General features: G+C 38.4%; 2 protein-coding genes across 8 annotated transcripts in view; one reads left to right on the plus strand and one right to left on the minus strand.

The window, feature by feature from the left end:
- The window catches only part of LOC107306547 (pinopsin-like), an 86,854-nt gene extending 73,102 nt beyond the window's left edge, over positions 1 to 13,752 (plus strand). Inside the window, exon 5 of the mRNA XM_015849804.3 lies at positions 8,030 to 13,752. Within this exon, the coding sequence (XP_015705290.1) occupies positions 8,030 to 8,254 (225 nt within the window). The 3' untranslated portion in view covers positions 8,255 to 13,752. The remainder of the gene's footprint in view (positions 1 to 8,029) is intronic.
- ST6GAL2 (ST6 beta-galactoside alpha-2,6-sialyltransferase 2) overlaps positions 808 to 21,433 on the minus strand; it is a 174,808-nt gene continuing 154,182 nt past the window's right edge. For 6 of the 7 annotated variants that reach the window (XM_015849787.3, XM_032441971.2, XM_015849796.3 and 3 more), the window contains 3 exons: positions 19,054 to 19,155; positions 17,785 to 17,959; positions 808 to 5,930 (listed from right to left, as the gene is read on the minus strand). In XM_015849787.3, coding sequence (XP_015705273.2) covers positions 5,662 to 5,930; positions 17,785 to 17,959; positions 19,054 to 19,155 — 546 coding nt within the window. In that variant the 3' untranslated portion in view covers positions 808 to 5,661. The remainder of the gene's footprint in view (positions 5,931 to 17,784; positions 17,960 to 19,053; positions 19,156 to 21,433) is intronic. The other variant, XM_085551980.1, reaches the window with a different exon arrangement.

Below are 21,433 nucleotides of genomic sequence, written 5' to 3' on the forward strand. Positions count from 1 at the left end.
CACTGTGACTGTCTGGGGTGTAAAAACCCAATTTCAGCCACCCAAGAAGGAAGGAGGGGCTCCGGTTCCAGGTTTGGTTGAGACACGAGACACCAGTCAATTCAACTAAGGCAGCACCAGGCCCCCTCCCATGGTTGTCTGTTTCTTGGGCACTGTTCTGGGCTCTTGAAGGAGTGATTGGGACATCAGTCCAAGGGACACTTGGTTCCTCCCGTGGCTTAATTGCCTCTTGGGCTTGTTGTTGAGGCTTGCTATTTACACATAGTTCAAAGACTACCAACACAGTGTAATGCCACATATTTAATGAAAGGAAGCAGACTTGTAGTGGTCACGTTATATGGTATTTCATCACAAGTTGAATGACAAGCTATGCTTTCCTTTGGTAAGTTGTTTTTCACTTAAATAATAGTTAACAAAAAAGCCTATTGTTGCTAAGACACAATGTTGGATTCCTTGAATGGATGGCACAGCTACTTACTTAGTTTATTAGCATTTGAAGTACAGCACCAAATCACCAGAGCATGACATGCTTAGAGTGCTTGAACACCCCAAGAAATGAACTGCCAAAACTATAGCGGCGTAGTGTGTCTTGCCAGGGGAATGCTAGAGCATCTGTTTGGGTAGACACATTCATTTAAGCATAAAACTGCCTTCGTAGTGTTCCCTTGTTCTCTGTAGTTTACTGAAAGCTAATTTTCATTCTGTCAGCCCATTTCAATTTGAGATCAGTGACAGTTACGTACCCTGTTTTTTTCTATCTGCAGTTTAGTGTCATTCACTCAAGCCAGTATGAAAAGACAAGCACTCTTAAACAAATGAAAACCAATGTTTTATTTACAGGAAAAAATCTGTACACTGTGCATACATAAAAATATACAAAATCATAATAGAAAATATAAAAAGTGTTAAAATGTATACAAACACTGCTTAAAAATGTGACTCCTGTAAAATCTTAAGCTTTGTTATTAGAGTACACATTCATTTAAAAAAATCATCATACAAAATAATTCTCAAAGCTATTAAAAAAGTACACAGTCTATATTTGAATAGTTCAATGACTACGTAGTGTAAGAGTGATGCGATGATACAGGTATATGTAAGGCTTTTACACACAACTCTTTTTTCAAGAACAAAACTCTGAATCTGATCACTAAGCCAGAGAGAAGAAATTTGCAGTGTCAAAACTCATTTAATGATGCAGGCATGCCCAGACATGGGCTACTTTAAATTTCAAACAGTTAAATCAGGTATCCTCCTTCTGTGTGAGAGAGAGGATAGCTCCTAGGAAAGAGCCGGGTGCTCCAACTACAGGTTTCTGAATCATCTACTTCAAAAAGCAATTTCATTTATTTAATATGTGTCAACTTTAAAAAGCATGTCAGGAAAAAGAGGACCCATTTATTTCTGCAGTCTATGCGTTTGATATTCCTTTCATGGTATATCTGTGTCACTGTTCAAGTGGCATTCTCCACCCTTAAGAACTGCTGAGGAGGAAATGAAAAAAATCACTATGAATTGGACTGGTCTACCTGCCTTTGGAACTACTTGGTTCAATCCATCTCTAAAATGAGTACGCTCAGCCCGTGAAACCACTTAGTGTATGCTGATACAACCCTTCATTATAGTAAAACGCTCTCCTGGTTTTGTTGACTTTGCCAAGAGGTCGACAGGAACAAGTTCCAGAATTTGGATGTTTTCACTAAAGAAAGTATCCTGACCAAAGACAGTGATTCAGCTTAATCTCGACAGGGAGATTGTAGATCACAGTGTGTAAACAAATTCTTTCTCTCTCAAGGTAACATTTATTTTATCATTGTAATTTCCCTAACTTAACAAGAATTTCGCTAGCATAAAACTGCACAGTGAGGTAAAAAATAAAATAAAATAAAATAAAATAAAATAAAATAAAATAAAATAAAATAAAATAAAATAAAATAAAATAAAATAAAATAAAATAGAAAGAATAAGTAGTTTAATTAAGATTTAAATGGATCTGAACTGAGTTTATGCCCGGGTAAGCTTTAGAACTGTAAAGGAATGGAACAATTAGTAATTTATCTGTAGCAGGAAGGTTTTGCCTCAAAATGAGGCAAACCTGTCATAATTTTTCTTTAGTAAACAGAAGAATACCTTGACTTAACCATTCAAAGGTTGAGCGCCTAAAATGATAGAGCACCACAGGTCAGAAAGGCTAAAGAATTCACAGTGGAGCTTAACGAAATTCAACATAAACTCAGTACTTTTACTTAAGATGCTGCTGTGTTTCTGCTTAGTTTCAACTGAGTGCAACTTTTGTCCACAGTACCAGGGCACAGAAAAGGGGCTCTCTGGTTTTTAAAGGCAATTTATTCCGATTTGGCAGTAAAGCTCCATAAATTTGAAACCTGCATCATTGTACCAAGTGTGAAATGAGCTCAGGCATCAACTAACAGAGGTGCTTCCTTTGCTGATGACACATATCAAGAGCTGAGTCAGTGCCAACCTCCCTTATCTTGGTGCCATTCCTCTCTGTTAGCACGCAATAGCCACACGGGAGAGCTATGAAGCCATGCCTACATCTATTTCCAAAAACCCTGTGATCTGGGTGGGAATATGGATTTCCTTTCACACTGTCTACATTTAGTAAGTATCTATAAACAGCACTCTCACGCATCACTGTTATTAAAAGACACATAGATTCAGTGTTACTACACACTCATTGCTTCAAGTTGGCTGGATCTTTGACCTTGTGAGGGACAGTGAAATGCCCATAAATGCAAAAAATACTTGGTGGGCTCCTATGAATGCCACCAATGCCAAAACCACAGAGAGTGTGAGCACTGGTGATAGCAGCACCTCTGAACATCCTTCATGTTCCCTCTTCATTTCTGCCCCTTCTGCTTTTGCACAAAATGGAGGAGAGCCCTCGGTTAGTAAAGCAAGTGTATTTGCACTTGCAAAAAAAAAACCAAAAACACAACAAAGGACAAGAAAGACAGTAGAGGCATAAAATCTCTTTAAGCAGTCACCAGCTGTTTGACCAAGCAGACCAATGTAAAATCACAGTGGAAGTGCCACCCTAGGGATCCTTGAGTTTTCAAGAAGATGTGCATCACAAGTTGGTCTTCCGCCTTTGCAAAGCAACTAAGTGCCAGCAGCACAGCTCTGTGGCATCTTCTGAGGCGATGGTGCCACAGCACCCACATTGCATTTATGGAGGAGCAGTGACTGCTGTATAAATCATAATACATCAAATTCTCCTGGAAACAGTTGCACAAATATCTCCAAAGGTTAAAGAATGTCAGCATACCAGCAAAGAAAAAAAAGTCTGCTGTAAGGCCTTAAGTGTGCAAAGTCCAGTAAAGTGAAAATATACAGCTTGTTTTCTGATGTCTCAGACCTGGTTCTACATCATTACTTAAATGATGTATTAGGTAGGTATGCTAGCACTCATTGCATGGAACTCTGCAAAAACCACCTTGTTCTGTACAACAGCTATGTGGACAAATTACCGAGGGAGTAATACAACATAATCTTGCTGTGGGCAGCTGAGTAACACAGTTAGTATTTTTCTTAATGGAAATCAGAGTTTGAGGTTAGTGGTTGCAGACCAAAGTGGTGTGTTTTTTTCAGAACTTTCTAGCATAGTTACCAGTTATAGAAAAGTAGCCATCTCTCTTCTATTACACATATGTGGCAGCTAACCCAACATGCTGGATAGGCAGGTATATTTGGTAGTACTTGCTCAGACTTCAAATGTTTTGCAAGCACCTTACCAAATATAAGGAAAAATAGAACAGTAGGTTATCTATCCTCCACAAGATTAAATAACAATGTTATTAAGAATAAAAGTTGTTGACATACATCAGTAGCCAATATATCCAGAGTCTAAAGCTAATATAAATAAAATCTGTTCCTTTTGATATGTACCAGAATGATTTATGGACATAGTTACATGCACAATGTAGAAGTAAAGTTTTTAGACCATCTGGATATATTTCGTGTCAGTGAGAAGAATCTTAGAGGACCATAAGGCCCAAATTAAGAAGCTACATGGGAAAAGAAAGCTATGCCCTATGTAAGATATATTCCTCTCTTTTGGGGAGGAAAAATCATCAGACCCTAAGAGCAGAGAGAAAAAAAAAACAACTCTGTGATGATGCTTATATTGTTATCAAAGTAGAAATAGTCATTCACAGCATTTGCACATTTTCTGTCTTAGTGTTGCATAACACAAAACAGAAAAGATACTTTCCAACACAACCTCTCAGCTGCTCTTTTCATGGCCTCTTTGTACTGTCTGCCTTTTCACTGAATGAAGAGGATACAACTGTGTTTTTCTGTACATACCTTTCTACTCAACTCGATCTATTGGAAAGGGTATAGCCATGTGAAAAAAAAACACCACCACCACCAATGGAAAGAAAAGCAGCACACAAAAATCCTCCTGCCACTCAGGAGGCAATCTGAAACTGAAGCCTTTATGTTTTGGATATCTTAGCGTTCAGGTTGATCTTCAGAATTGCCTTAGAGAATTTTCTCATTGTGTGTTATGAAGGAAAATATTAAATTATCTCCATATGCTGTCCATAGTCGGGTTTTTTTGCAGGCATTAAAGCTTCTCTGGCACACAGCTTTTCAAACACCCAGTAAAAACATGCAGATATCCTCCTCTTTTTTTCAGACAACCCCCATACTTTTTTAAAAACAGTAACTTGTGAATTTGATCTTAATCACAGTGAAATACCTAACAAATGACGTCTATAATCCTCAGTGCTATCTTTGCTGCAGAAAGGTGAGCTCCCTCTACATTTGCTTCCAGTGCAACTTGTGTTTGCTACACAGACTCCATTGGCTTTCTCTGGATAGTTTTTATCTGTGTGTAGTGAGGGAAGGCATAATTTCCCTCTCACTTACACCTTCTCTGTAGGCCTCTCAAGGAGAATCTTTTTCTGAATAGGCTATCAATATATTTGTTGCTTTCTACAGAAATGAGAAACTTCTTTTCCCTCTGCTCCACTCACCGTGAGCAATGGGATGTGACAACAAGGGTACATCCAGTGGTTTAACTGGTTTAGCTGCTTGTTCTGCCATCTCCATCTGCACTGACTTCATAGCTACCATAAGGCCTCCTGTACAGTGGGAAGCCTGAAAGTGAACCAGTGTATGAATAAGAATTAAAAGACTCTTCTAATCAATGAATATTCAGCTCAGAGTAGCAATTACTTCATTCTTGGAGAGTGTGAAAATCCCATGGAGCCATGAGAAATGCTGCATTGTTCAATTGGCAGCTCTGCACATGAGCGATACAGGCTGCTTCACAATGCTGGATTTAACAGTTAAATAAGTTCATTTAAAAAAGAAAAGTTACAATCTAGCATATGTGGCATAAGAGACCACTGACAAATTCTGACTGTCACACCCACAACAATACATTATATTTCGGCCTAAGTATGTCCTCTGCACCTTTTGTAAGCTAAGCTTTTTGTTTTCTTTTTCTTTTAACTATTTGCAAAGCAGTAATAAATACTCAGGCTCAGAAAAGAAGTATTTCTTGTGCCTGCTACTTAATTACAATTTATAGACTCAAGACTGGTCTAAGATACATTTTTCAAGTATTCTCTCCTTGTTTATAGTACGACAGTAGTACCTTATTGCACATTGTTTGTGAAGGACTCTCTTCTACAAGGGTGGGAAATTATTTCGTTCTGGGCATTTGACAGACTTGAACCCTGGCAAAATGACCTTTCCCTTCCGATATAGATCATCCTGCAAACCTTTGTTCATCCTCTGCACCAACAGCTTCTCATAGAGCAGCGGGTGATATGCCCCTAAGGTACAAGCTGCATCGTAGTAGAGTTCGTGGTAGTGACATAGGTCAGTCTGTCGGACTGAGGGGATGTATTCATACACGTGCACTTCATTACACATGGACATCATGATGAGGATACCTGGAGCAAAAAGTGAAAACAAGAGTGAACTTACAAAGGCTGTGATCGTTACAGAGTTGATAAGGCAGTACATGAAGCAAAATGACATAGTAAAAGGCCTGTAAGCTCTTGCATAGCATCAGCCTCCTTGAAGGAGAAGACTACTCTCTCCCACCTCCCTGTTTACCCAACCCTGCCCACAAAATATCCCACACAAGAATCAAAGACCTAAAGCAGCTGTGCACTAAGATTTTGAGCCAACTGATGACATTTCAGAGTCTTATTGTATCTCATGAATTCTTGAAATTGTTCACCAAGACAGACTAGATATATGCATTCACTTGGACAATACGAATTACGCATACACACAGAGCAGTTGCCTGATGTTTTTAAGGATAAATTATTTATATTTCTACCAAACACACAGCTAAATTCTGGCCTGTCATGCACAAGAGATCTAAAAAAATTTCCAGTTATTCCCTTTCCAGCCACTGCTGTGATTTAAGGTATATTTGTCTTGCAAACATTTAGATGCTTTTTTATCTTTAAGGCTGCTTCTAATCAATGGTAATATTGGGGTACTAATTTAATCACTGAAATATTTACACCTTATTATAACGTTGGTCTTTCTTGGTCTGGAATTGAAGCAATTCCCCTTTTTCCATTCACCTGCTTCTCTATAGACATGAAGACATTGCCAGGAAAGCAGCATAAGTACATGCAGAAGGTGAGTGAAAGCCCATAGCTTCTCAGAATTTTCTGGTGGGTTTTATGCAGAAAGACTCAGCAAGGTGAAGCCCCTCTTAGAACATTGTCTTTGAGAGGAAAAAACTCATTCCATCTCCTGTTCAGTGAGGAGGAACCTACAAAATGCTTACTCACTCTTCTTGTCATGTCTGAATAGCAGACAATCACCTGCATTGTCAATAGCTGCATAGAAAGACCATAAGGAAATGTTTAAAGCCCCTGTTTAAAGCCAGCCAGAGGTTAGTTTTAACCCTATATGCACTCCTAAGATGCTGCTGTTACTCTCCTTAATTCCACGCTTGGGATGAAAAATAAGATCAGTAGAGGATCTGGAGGAAAACATGTGCTCAGGCAGACATTGCTTCCTTATGGCACAACTGTAAACCTGTACTAACAGAAGGTTTTTATAGCTCTGAGAGAAACTTATATGTTGCATTTGCACATTTTTAAAGGGACTAACACGATACTGATCAATAGCATGGCCTAAACTGCAATACTTTCACATCAACAGTTTGTGAGAACCTCTTCTGTTTTATACAGCACATGAAAGAAAAATGACTCATTAAGCCTTGGATGGCAGTTTGTTGATTCTTTTTTTCTTGTTGTTGCTTTTTTTTTTTTTTGGGGGGGGGGGGGGGTCTTTTTTTTTTTTTTTAAGATGCAATTTTTAAAATAAAAATATATAGAAAATGTATTGAAACACCTGTTGCAGTGATAGTAACCAGACAGCTGGACCAATTCTGCTCATTTTGTAAATACAAATGAGAACTGAAGTCACTGGGTTGTTGTTTTTTTTTTTCATTACAACAGTTCTGGAATCATAAAGCATCAAAGGTATTTTGGATAATTGTCAAAAGTGAAATGAATTAACATAAAACATTATTTTGCTTCTTTAATTAAGCAAAGCCGTTTTCTGAAGCTCAGTTTGCAATTTGGGAACACGGAGATTTCAATGGCTTGTTAATGAAAAGAACCTTATGTTCTTCCTGCTGTGTATCATTAGATTATCAAAATGATATTTTTCCCTGCCTGATGTGTGAAGTAACTGAAAACCAATTAGTTCTGTGATTAAATCTTCTTTTATCACAAATAAAAGGTTCTGAACACATCTCAGATTCTTCTACAGCTTTAAAATCTACAGAGCCTATGGCATTAGAAAAGCAAAGCATATCAATTTCAAAGGAAAAAGTCTACAAATTTAAGTGAACTTTAAACAGCAAGATACACAGATTCAAGGTGAAAAAATGCTTACTTTCAATTTGGACAAAAAGCACAAGCCACACTGCCTTGCTTTCTCCAAACTCTTACAGAGATGTTCTATATATTTACCCTGATTAGCAACTATATCTAGAATTGTTTGTTTGTTGTTTCAGTTTTACAAATGCTTTCGCCAGCTTTTCCACTGTCAACCTCCTTCCTCAACTGATGGAGAGCCCACCTGCCACTCCAAGGTAACCGTTATCCAGCTGAATCAGAGAACAGACGGTGGAAAGTTGTGCAATAATGAACCACGTCCAGAAACAGACAATAAAGTCACTTCTCTCCTGCACCCAGAGCCAGGCCTGGAGCCAGCTGCACAAACTGTACCACCAATGTAAGAGGAAAAATACAAGCCTTAAACAGAATATGTTTGATTTCACTGTCACGTTACCCAGCTAACCTTAAAATTACTAGAGGAAATTGCCATTTGTGGGATAAGAAAGCTGTCAAGAACAAAAACTGGGACTCTGTTATCATTTCCTTAGTAACAGTAAGGATGAGCACATCACTGCAGGTATTGTTCAATAATGACAAAATTTCAAGCAATATCATTGACTTTCCTGTAAATTAGTTAATGGAGCACTCAGAAGTGGTAAAGTATCAGTTCTCAGTGACCTGTGGATCTGTGTCCTCCAGAAACAACCTAAAAGATATGAACTATCTAATTTAGCTCCTTGCTTTTCTTATGTCATCCTATGCAGTCCATTCTTTGTAGTTTTAGATTTAGGTAAATCTGATTTCTGGCAGTCAATTCAAATTTTTTGCTCATATTGGACATGGGTGTTTGTAGGGAGGAAACAGTGACTCAGACGGCTAGTTTCTGAGTGGTAACAGCTAATTTACAGCACATCTTTGCATTTAAGTAAACAAACTGGAAGATGAGTTAAGACAATGCCCCATCGCTGGAGGTGTCCAAGGTCAGGTTGGATGGGGCCCTGGGCAGCCTGAGCTGGTGGGGGGGCAGCCCTGCCCACAACACGGAGTGGGGCTAGGTGGGCTTTGAGGTCCCTTCCAACCCAAACCATTCTGTGATTCTATGACTCTGTGAATGACTAGAGACTACCATATACAGAGATGTCTTTGGGTCACAGAGGTTTATCTGTCCTGGTGGAAATGTGAGTAATCCTGACACTTACAGACTCTTGCACCTGTCAAATGCACAAATCCAGCAAAAAACAATGGTCAGTGCCAGACTTTTTTCTTTAGCATCTTTAACACCACAGTCAAAGAGATCAACAGTGCATCACTCCCATCCCAACAACTGATGGGTGAGAACCCAAGACACTCAGGATAACACACTTGATCTACATTACTCCATGGACACACAAAAACACCCCGAAAATGCTCTCTCTTGGGGAAAAAACAAACAAACAAAACAACCATTTGTGAGCTGCTTTCTTTGTATGAATTGAGTCCTACTTAAAGTAGAAAACAAATGGGTAGTGTGCTGTTCCATGCTTTCTAAGATATAAACTTCTTCTACATGGGGACACCTCCAGATCTTACTGCCATCTAAGTTTACAGAAAACATCTCTAATACAAAACCGGTAGTTTAAACCATGAGGAAATTTGCACTAGTATTAGGATGGATTCAGTTTTTCTCTACTCTCTAAACTTGCTCATGTTATCCTGCTTTCCTCTGAAAGTCCTATTTCACATCCATTTGTAATCCCAGTTATTATCTTTATCTCTTTTTGTGTTATTGCTTCCTTGGTTTCTTCTCCGCAGCTGAAATCTTCTCCCACACACATCGACCTTAGTTTCCAGGTTTCCCTTGTTTAATTCCTTTCCCTGTGCTGCTCAGAGTGCATCTATTTGTTTCTTTCATCTATGTAATTTTCACATCACTGCCCAATGCAATATCATCTACAAGTTTGTTTCATACCTCATCACTCCTCCTTGATTATCAGCATAAAGGAAAAACAATTTTTCTGATAGCACGTAAGGTGAAGAATTCCCATATGATACACCCAAATATTGGTGTCTATTCACAGTCCTAAAGTTAGCTTTCAGACAACATACAATTACTGCATATAAAACAGCACCTACTGACATACTCAGGACCTATGTAGAGGTTAATGGAACACAGAAAGAGAGTTGCTATTCCAACACCTTGTAGTTTGGGCAGAATTAATCCCACAGAGATGTACGTTCGTTTTTCAGAGCAAGCTGGTCTACAGACCTCTTAAAAGACACTGACAAGAGGCACATATTTTGGTGATGAAATTCATCAGACTTATTTTAGATGTCTTATTTTACAATGGGATGAATTGTTCCTTATAAAAGTTGTTCCTCTTCAGAGACTAGGCAGAAACCAAACAGACAGTCTGGCTCTTGATATCTGTACCTTCTCCTCCATTCTTCTATATCTGAAGCTCTTACAGCTTAGGTAAAAATCAGGTAAATACTTTGTTCAGGAACACTGAATGAAGAAATGAAAACAAAGGTGTGATTCATCTGACCAGATCTGCCCAATAGTGCATACATTCACACCTCAAATAGCTGTCACAGGTTCCTTTGCCATCCATGGAAGAAAGTGCATTCTCATGATGCAGTGCCAGTCAACTCATCTACAGTAAGCACTTAAACATGGATCATATGAAGAAGTTTCTGTTTCTTTCTACTGATGATGGGAAAAATGGAAGAGTAGCACAGATAACTTGTATTTCACTTGTATTATATCTTTCTCTCAGTACAGGCTATAAGTTTTACAGGTAGAAAGGAGCACAAGTCTAACAGCCATATTTATTATTTACTCTGTTGTGTCTGAGGCTGACAATCACACTATCACAATCACAATATTGAGGCAACTAAAGCTAGGAGATATTAATCCTGCACTCTGACTAAACTGACTATGGACAGAAATCAGCTTTACGCACAAGGACCAAGCTGATGGGAGATGGCCTGTTTCCACTCATAAGGATGTATGGGAATCAGAGTGGAAGTGACGAATAACAAAGTATTTAGGGAAGACCAGAAGACATGCACAACTTAAGAAAAAGTAAAACCTGAAGGAACTATCTACAGCATGTAAACATCAAAATGGAGAATTACTCCTTAGAAAGGTGAATGCCAAATAGAGTTCATGGGACACAATAAAAAATTTGCTTTATCATTGGCCCTAAGTAATCTCAGTAAAATCTAGATTAACTAGATTAATCTAATTAATGTACCAGTAGTAGTATTACTACCGTGCATACCTAATTTGGTCAAGAGCCATTACTGTACAAAGAGTATGAAGAGTAGAAATATTGTCAGTTTGAGTAACAAAATCACAGAGGGATCTGGAAGGATCCGTGGAGTACTTCAGAAGGAAATGCAATCTCTCACGTTTCTTGAGTCCACTCTTGCCCCATCAGATGAAGAACAGCTCTGAAATTTGATCAGTTTGCTCACAGCCTTGCTCAGTTCAGCACTGAGTATCTTCAAGAATGGAAATGAAACTCAGATATTTTCAGAAGTTTACTGAAGCATTCAAAAATAACGTGATAGGCGTGACTGTGGAATCAGCAAGCAGGCTGGAAAATGACTTCTCTTCCAAGTCTCATGATTATGTTTTAATATTTCCAGATCTTAATTATCCAATCAAAAATTCATATAAAGGAAAAGGTCAAGCTATCTTGCATAATTTTAGCTTTGGCAAACATGACTGGTACAACCATACATTCAAAATTGCAGCTGAAAACACTTCTTTATTGAATAGATTATTCTCTTTTCTAATCTATGGTAATACCCTTGTTGGATTTCCATCTTTTAGAAATCCTATTAGGATTACAAATGTAAGATGGAAAAATGCAAAATAATTCTGCCTGTGTAGAGGAAAGTTGTTTCACAGTAATCACTCAAACGTGTGCTTTATTAATGTTTTATAGGTGAATGACAATGCTCCTAACTACAGTGTTGAAAAAAATATAGGACTGTGAGCACAGAATGTTCTTGGTAAAATATTTTAAAACATATTACTCCAAAGAAATGGCATTAAAGAAATAGTCAATGTGCGAGTTTCTTAAAGCAGTACAATATGAGATGGTAATAAAGTATGGTGGTTTTCAAAATGTATGATATGTTGGCATTTCTAAATTCTCAGGATGTGTGTCTGTTTTGTTGTTGCTGTGGTTTTTTGTTTTCTATTCAGTAGATATCCATGATGTTAGGACGCTTAGGGTATAGTTTAAACTCATTCTGAGTGGCATAAATAAATTCCTGGAATTTTACAATCTGAGCTGAAAACATTTTAACCAGAATTAAATTATTTGCATTGATAGTTTACAGAAATAAATTCCAACCCAAGTCATTCTATGACACTATGATTATGGATTCTAATCAAAAGGAGAAAATGTTTCTCAATTTGTTCTTGGTGATTTTAATGACCCAGCAGTTTTCCGATTTCCAGCATGGATCTTTTGTACAGTACAATTAGGCTTTGTGGTTAGCACAGTAATTTAAAAATAATGTTCTCTAGGTTATAAGAAAATAAAATATAGTTCAACATACCTGCATACAACAGATGCTGTACAAAAGCATCTAAAATAATATATCATTCAAATATTTAGAAAACGTTCAGCGTCACTTTAACAAAATTTAAGAGACAGGGGAAGTATTTGAATAAGCATAACCTGATTATTACATTCATAATGTGACTCACTTCACACACAGCACAAATTTATTTACAGGAAAGAATTTAAGCTAGATGCACCAATATGTCTGTGTTTGATAAAACAAGCACTTGAAGGCATTACAAATGCACATAAAGTGTTTAGAAACTACAGTTTTCTATATGTTAGGTTACTTCCATCGACTCTATTTGTTCTCTCTTGAGTAAACAGATTAACTTGTTGGATTTCAGATACCAGAGGAAAATGTGTTACTTTTGAAAGGGGGCCAAATTAGCCTCAGGTATTCTTTGGAACACACATAAAAAGAAACTTTTAAAATTACTCTATTTCTTAAACTTGGTTCTCTTACATCTCTTTAGCTGATGTACTATGACAAAACTAACTGAAAAAGAATATTGCCTAAATTTGCAGAAAAACAAATACTTACTAAGGAATTTATCATTACCATATGCCTGACCCTAACAAATTGTGTAATACTCGCCATCTTAGATGTATAAATACTCACATAATGTACTAGAGCTAGAAAATGACATGGACTGCAAAAGACTATGCATTAATCACAGTAATATACTCTGTAATATGAGCATAGATTGGAAAATATTGACCTGTAATACCATGTATCTTTAAATATATAATCCAAATTTGTGTGACGTGCCAGAATACTGAAGCCTTGTGACTTGAAGTGCTTTAAGAGAGAAGTTCATTCTTTTATATCTGTAACTTAAGGAAGTTGAAGATGCTCAAGCTCTAGAATGTTTTTAATTTAAATGAAAAGACTTTAAAGATAATGTATTGGAAATGTTACTTCTCTGCATAACAATACTTGAACAATACAGAGCTGAAAAGCACCATTCAATTCTTTAACAAACCACTGATGAACAGCTGAGTAAGTAACAGTAATAAAGGCAACTCTTACTAAGTCGAATTGTTTCAGCTCATGGAAGTGTGTTTTTCTAAGCAGAGCTAGATATGAGCTGCACTCTTCTATTCAACACACTCTCTGAAGCCATTTTAAATTTAAGCTCTTAGTCATATAGTGAACCGCTACTATTGCAGTGTAATGGTAGTCTTGCTTGTTTGATTGTCTCAATGCATGCACATAAAGACTAAATATTAATTATATTAATGATGCAGAACTGTTTTGAGTCTGTAACGTGAACTGTAAAGCCTCAAACAAGCCTCTTCCTTCTCCTAGCAATAAATTAACCTGGGCTTCGTAATCATTTTGTGTTCAGTGGTTCATTTGTTAAGGTATATCACACAGTGAGAGTACCGCTTACAGAGACAATGTAAAATGCAGAAACCTACAGAGACCACATTCTGATTTGGGAGTTAAAAAATCCAGTAGACTAACAATCAAAAAGACAAAAGCTGCTGAAAATGTGAATTTACAGGTGTGTAAATGTGAATTTCAGGTAAAATCACCTCTGAAGAGGTGGGTTAGAAAAATGTGCCAGTGGACTACAGAAAGCAGGAATTGAAAGTTGAAAAATTCAACTAATAAACAGGGGTCTTCATTACAGAACTGTATATAATCCAGATTATATGAGATTTGATGGCTGGACTCCTACACTTCATCATGTCTGATAAATATGCAGCAGTTCACAGTCCAGGATTGGATGTAAACATATCAATATTCGTTTGACAAACCCAATTTTCAACCAAGTGTGAACCAGTGTTGCTAACTGCAAAAAGTCACCAAGGCAACTTGTTGCCTAGGGCTAATGCAAGACAATGAGAACACTAGACAGTCTTTTGTTTAAAAGCATGAAGGCGGCAGCTGCAAAAATAATGCAAAAATATTTGAGAAAAGGATTCTCAGAGCTCATCTAGGATTAGATTAGGGACACAAAGAGTGAATAATTTATAACAAGGAATGACATTATCTAAGATATGACATGCCACATAAGACAAAGTCTCACAGATTAAAATAAAAGATTTCCCTTGGAGAGCAGTTCCACAGAAAATCAAATTGAAACGAAAAAAATCCAACAACAAATCTATGTTCTTGGTCATTACCCATAGCCCTTGAGATAGCTCCACTAAAGGATGACTTGTCTGTGCCATATAAAGATGGCGTACCCCTAGATGTAACACAGTACAAACTGGATGCAATTCGACAATACGTTCAGTGTGTTTTCGATGATGTCCCGAACTTATAGCTATCATTAAGCTGGACAGGAAGCAGTGTTAAACCAACAGCAAATTCAGTGGAAAAGATTGCAGATATTTGTAGCACTGCTAAGGTACAGAATGGCTTCACTGATGGATGGGTTGCTGCAAAGTGACATCTCGCTTTGAAGAAAACCAAAAGCAGGAATGCCTGCCATAGAAACTGGATGAAGTTGATGTGTATTGGGTAGTATTCATTTCACCTGATTTTAATAAAACCTCCATAGCATGTGCACTATAGTTTAGCATTTCAGAAGTGGCTAGAAGCAGTGACATATGCAATAACTGCAAGATTTAAATCTGTGTGAGAACATATATAAAATGTGGTATTATCAAAGCATTCCAGACTTGTGCCTTATTTTCTATGTAGCCTGTAGAGCACATTCAAACCTGCTCCTCCCCTCATCCCCTTCAAAGGGAGATTTCCCTCATCCTCCAGCAAAGATGTGCACTGTGTTTCCCTCACCTCAGCCTTCAGCTACTGCAGTGAAGGTGCCTCAACAAAGCAAAATGCAGAGCTAATACAGGTGGGGTCTGGGGGAGCTTGTGGATCCAGGACAGAATTACGCTGAAACACTGCAACCCATAACTCAAAAATAAGCACAAAAGTTGTTTTCTTGAGCTCCTATTCAGTGAAGATACAAGGGAAAAAGTTCCAACGCTTCCCACTCAAGTAACAATATGTACAAGACTACCTCTTCCCCACAAATGGACTACTGGCCCCTTTTCCAAAAGGATTAATAATATTGTGAGTTAAGTACCTTAACACAGCTATTTAACAGTGTTATATGATTTTCCCAAATATCTTGAATGTTAAAAGACTCTCTTTACTGCTGAAGGATGGGTGACTCAGTACTGCAGAGAAGCACCATGAGAACACTTTCTGTCCCAAGTCCTGCCTTTGGGAAGACTCAGTTTCTTGTAAATAATACTAAGCAGCAGAAATGGATATAAAATTCAGGTTCAAGAAGTAATTGCTGAAGTAATAATCTAAGACCACCCTAAAATTTTCCTGACACTCCTGATGTATCCATGTTTTAATTTTTACAATCTACCCAATTTTGTAAACTGGGACTAATAGATGGGAAGAAGCTTGACAGTCAGAACACGCGTTTCACACAGGTGCACTCAGTTGTGTCTGCCAGCTTCAGTTCCAAATGGATATTTGCTGCATGAATTGTTGAAAGATACCTGACATGAAGACCAACACGACTTCTCAGATTTCTGAGAAGCTGAATTATATGCTCTATGCTTTGTCTTGCCCTTTAAAAGGATATAGTTGCTGTTTCTGTGCTCTTTCCCAGTTTTTATTATATGTGCAATGCATTGACATCTATTCAGTAAGGTTTCTAAAATAGGAAGCCTTTCCCTAATGACATATTTAAAATGCATCTATCAAAATAGTAGGTAGTTATCAAACGAGGTGGGTATGACTCCCAATGAGCTTGTCTTACTGCCTTATTTTCTAGAAGCTAATAATAGCATTGCTAAAATAGATAAGCATTTCCTTTGGACAATAACCGTATAAGTAAAAGAATATAAATATCTTATAAATAAATAATAGGCATTGTTATATTCTAAATAAAATAGGCAAATAGCCTTATCTACATCTGCACACACACAGTATATGTAACTGTGCATCTTTTGTTGCCAATGTTCCTGCTTCTTTGGTGGTTAATATTTTCCAAGCATCCTCTGCTTGTAGTATATTTTTGTCAGGAACATTTAGATTCAGGGTTGAAGATCACTGTTTTATTCTTACAGTGAAATTAAATCATGTTTCTTCAAAGAAAGCCTTTGAATTTTTTCTTATATACTGTGGAGAGTACAGATTGACAGCACAATGATCCTCTCCACTATTCTTATGATCAGCAGCTGTTATCCTATTTTTATCAACAACTTCATTACTCCAAGAATTGCTTTTGCAAAATGTGAATACTGCTGATGAGATCATTCCACATGAGCAGACTTCTCCTTATGAATTTCTACACACAGGCACCAAAAATCCCACTTCATGAAGTAACCCACTGCAAAGCCATCCTCCCCCCACACATTCCTTCTTTTCTTTTGACTCATGCTCCAGACAAGTACAGCCCACTCAGGACATCAATGGACACTCTTCAGGCATTTTTATGCTATCACACTCAGAGCCTCAAGCACTCTCCCTATGGCCCTTGGTGAGCTCCTCAAAATCATGGGATGCCACTACTGCTCAGGAAGCCCAGTATAAGTGCTCAGAAATGGTCTTCCCATGGCTGATGAAATATCGTGTATCACTGCTTTCAGAATCAGATGAGAAGACAAGTTTCCAAGGCAGACAGCAGTACTTGGAGTTCTATTCCTTCCTGTGCCTCTAGATGCATGAGTAAGGAAGATCCTGACTCAGTTTTGCTGCTCTAAACTACATGCATCCTTTCAACATTCGCAATAAGGGCTTGTTATGTTCCTGATAATGTTCTCATTTACAATGTTATGCAGCATGAACTGTGGCCTCAGTGCCAAATTGTCCCCCAAGAAATACTAACGAATGCTGGAAAAATATGATGAAACTCTATCCCTTTTAGGGTAAGAAGAAAGGGGATGCTTTGGCCTCTTACAGACTGGACACTGGAAGCTGTGACAGGGTGTGGGAAATTCCATTCCTTGGCATGTGGATGGGATTACAGTCTGGTCTGTCAGACTGCATCAGTGACTCCACCCTCACTGCAGGATGTGCTGCATGCTTTCTCTAATGGTCTTGAGAGCCTCTGTTCTATCTCTGTTCTATGATCACAACGAAGAACTTCAAAATTGAGTTGGTTATCAATGGATAAATTAATATGGAATAATATAAATTTCTCAGAAATGTATGTATTTTATAAATATGATACATATAATCTGGATATGGAGAGCAAGAAAGCAGAGCAGTAAATTCACCCATCTATTTTGTAGTTCTCATTGAGTGCATTTTGGATAGTCATTGTTCCTGTTTGGATCAAGAACAAAAAATACGTGTACATGGATGAGATACTCATGAAACATACACATTTATAGTTCTGTTTTTATCTAGCATAGATTGGGCCCATCCTTAACACACCTACCAATAAAACCTGAAGAAGGAGGGTTGGGCTGTATCTTCTCTTTAGTGTTCTCCTGAATGATGTCCCAGAGCTGCCATATAAACTTTGGATGGAGAATGTAAAAAGGCTGGTTTGGATTCTTCCTGCGATGCTGTACATAGGGAGTGAACAGATTGTAGTCTGGCTTCTTATACCACTGGGAAGAAAAAACCAAGAACTTTCTTAAATCTTATGTTATCCAATGTATTTTGAGTGCTACATGAGAAAAAAAATGTGAATGAGCTTGAACTCTCTGGAGGCACTCAAGGCCAGGCTGCATGGGGCCCTGGGCAGCCTGAGCTGGTGCCCATGGCAGAGAGTTGGGACTGTGTAGGCTTTGAGGCCCATTCCAATTCAAGTCATTCAGTGATTCTATGAAGGCAGCTTGCATTGGTGAACATTTGTTCTAAAAATCCTCATTCTAGGCCATTCTTCTGCCTTTCTTCAAATAGCAACATCCAATAATCAAATAAGTGCAGCAGGACAAGCCAACCCTGACTCCCACTCAGGCCCACAAGGCACATCAAACATCAGCACGTGAAGCAGCCCTGTGGCTGTGCAAGAAACAGGCAGTTTATGGCATCTGTTGCCAAGGGAGTTGAACAGATGAAGGTTTCTTCCTACTTACAGCCTGCTCAGCTCCAAGCTCCCCCTGCCAAGAATCATCAGATCAACTGGTCCACTGGAGCTGCAGCACTTGCCTAGGCAAAGGCTCTCCAAGTGACAACCAGATGGACGTTGGCTGCTCTCAGCAAGGAGCACAGATGGCTGCGGGGGAGCAGACGCAAAGGGAAACTGGTAGGGGGAGGCCTGGGATGCAGGGAAGGCACCAAGGGAGATTGCCACTGAGGTGCTGTATTTCGACTGGGAAGGTGGGAAAAGAAGGATGCAATTTGTCAGTTTTCTCAATAAAGCCTCCTTCTGAGATACAGCAATATCCCTCCTTCACAAATACACAGAAAATTCACCACCACATGAAAATAGTAGCATATCTTACCAAAAACAATCCCCAACATTCATCTATCCTAGCATCTCAGATCAACCCACTCCAGTACAAGTGCTGGCTACTAAGAGTTTTTAACCAATAAACTCATTTTGACCAGTTCGTGCATAAGTAGTGAACCCTGCTCCTCAAAGAACAACTTTGAGGTTCACTGTGGTGAGAAACAGGGAGACAGGAGTACTAAATAGATAAATTTTGCCCAGTATTTTGGGACTGGCTGGGAAGAAAGGAACAAGCAGACATCTTACCACGTTCAGATTTGCAGAGTAGGGGGCAGGATCCCAAGCTACTAAGATAACATCTTTGTACAAGGAGCTGTCGACAAAGTGATGGTTTGGGTTGGTGAGAATCTGCAAATACACACACACACACATATATATAAATGCAGTTAAAAGCAAATGGGACCCAGAAAAACGGCAAAACCCTTCCCTAAAATAAATAGCCCTACCCATTCTGCTCTTTGTTCTAGTTCAATTCTGGTTGATTTTAAGCAACTTGCTCCACTATATATATATATATAGCCCATATATATATGTGTATATATATATATATATATATATATACATATATATATATGGGTCCTTCTATACATAATACACAAAAATATGGTTGTTTATATATATATGCATACAAAGAGCCTAGCCATAAACAGCACTAAGACAGTTTGAAGTAGCAGTACTCTGAATTACTCTCCATCTGTGATGTGATGAGACCACTTGAGATTCTGCATAATTGTATATCAACACTACTGCACGTTCTGGAACATTACAATGAAAGCTATGATATTTCACACTGCCTGCAGGATCCTCTTTTTGGGCACAGACTAGCTTTCTTTGAAGAGCTGCAGCCCTGAAGAATACTCCTGTCTTTGTATTTTTCTTTTATTTCCCCCCCCATTGGTTGTTTTCTCATTTCAGCAGCAGCGCAGTGTCATGTGAAGTACCTCTGAAAAGGCAAATTAAACCATGACAGTAAAAGCTCGTATACCTAGAAAAAGAATTCCAGGAATAGACATGTGATAGCACTATTTTTGAAGCAACTGTGATATTGCTCTAATCTGCTGCACTCTCATAGCTCCATCCCACATCTACTAGTACTCTGCTTATCCTCCCACCCCAATGGAAGTGGAATCTCTTCCACTTCTGCTGGCTTCTTCTTACCCAATTTCTTTGTCTAACCAGATCTCTCTGAGCTCTGGTGCATCCAGCCCAATGGAAGGACTGAACTGAATGATTCCTGCACTGGTTGATGCAGCATGAATTTGGCTCCAGCTGTTAAACTAATCAACATTCCAGACAAATTCATACTAATTTTCATTTCCCTTTAGGATCCAATGAGCCATATTTGATTATGCATATTTTTCTTCAGAAAAATAATATTGTTGCCATAGCAATATTCTTTCTACCATAAACTTTGAGCTTAATGACTTTGCATCAGCCTTCTACAATAAGAACAGAATTAGTCTTGCTGCCATCAGCATCCCTAACTCCGTTTCTCAGAGCAGTTTTTGCCTGAGAACATAAACTTCTTTCTTGAAAGTACAGAGTAAGCAGACCAAAAGGTCAAGCTTTTTAAAGCTCAGTTCTACAGTTATCACACAAAGGAGCTCTCGTATGCCTTTCAGCAAGCAAGAGTTCTTCAGAGGTGTTGTCCATAGAAATTTCACTCTTAGTGAGCCTGCATTCATATGCATGAGATGAATTTCCTCTGGAATAACAATATATGTTGTGGCTGCACTGGCTTCCTTTGGGTTTTCATGGCAGGGAATGCAAGGAAAGGAGAGGGCCACAAGAGCCTTTTAATCAACCGAATGAAGGAATTTCCTACAGTAAGGAGAGAAGGAGGGTCAGAAAACCAATATGGATTACACATCTTCAGTACTGGTAAGTAAAGACAGTTTTAACAAGTGACCTGTGCAGTTTTCTCTCCTGGCAGGGAAAGGCCAGTCTCTCAGCATGAAGCTTCTGACCTCTCTGAAGGAGCAGAAAGGTGGTGGGAATAAAAATGTTTGTGAGGAAGCTGTGTGAATTGACTCTGGAGAAACAAAGCTCAAATCACTCCCTGCAGGCACTTTACTCTTTCTCTGTAGGGCCCCTAGTTAGACTAGTCAACTAAATGAGGTTTCTGAGCTCTCCTTCCTTCAGGACAGGGGTTTAGCCATGGTCAATAACCAAGACATTCTGGAAAGAGTAACCCAAAGCAAAATGAAGAACAGACGGGGGGAAAAAGAACAACAACACAGCTAATATAAACAACACTAACATCAACGTAGATCAGCACTGTCTGATATACTATTTCAGCACTAAACCCAGAGTAATATTCTGTGTTCTTCAGTAAGAATCAGTACGTACACAAAATGCTGTGTGGCCAGCCATACCATTGGCACTAAGTAAACTCACCATATCAATATTTTATAAAGCTCTCAGCAATTCTGTTATTACACTTCGGCTGCATTTCATAAAGATGAAAGACGTTTAGCTTGCCCAAGGCAACAGTTTTTTCTAAATTAAAAAAAAAATAAAAAAAATCCAACCATAAGGTGTCACTACAGCTCAATGCACGCTTCATTTGTTGACACTTGATATGCTGAAAATCCCATTTTCTGTTTCTATTCAGATGAACAAACTC

Source organism: Coturnix japonica, chromosome 1 (assembly GCF_054131305.1).
Source record: "Coturnix japonica strain WE chromosome 1, WE-NBRP24, whole genome shotgun sequence".
Taxonomy (NCBI): domain Eukaryota; kingdom Metazoa; phylum Chordata; class Aves; order Galliformes; family Phasianidae; genus Coturnix; species Coturnix japonica.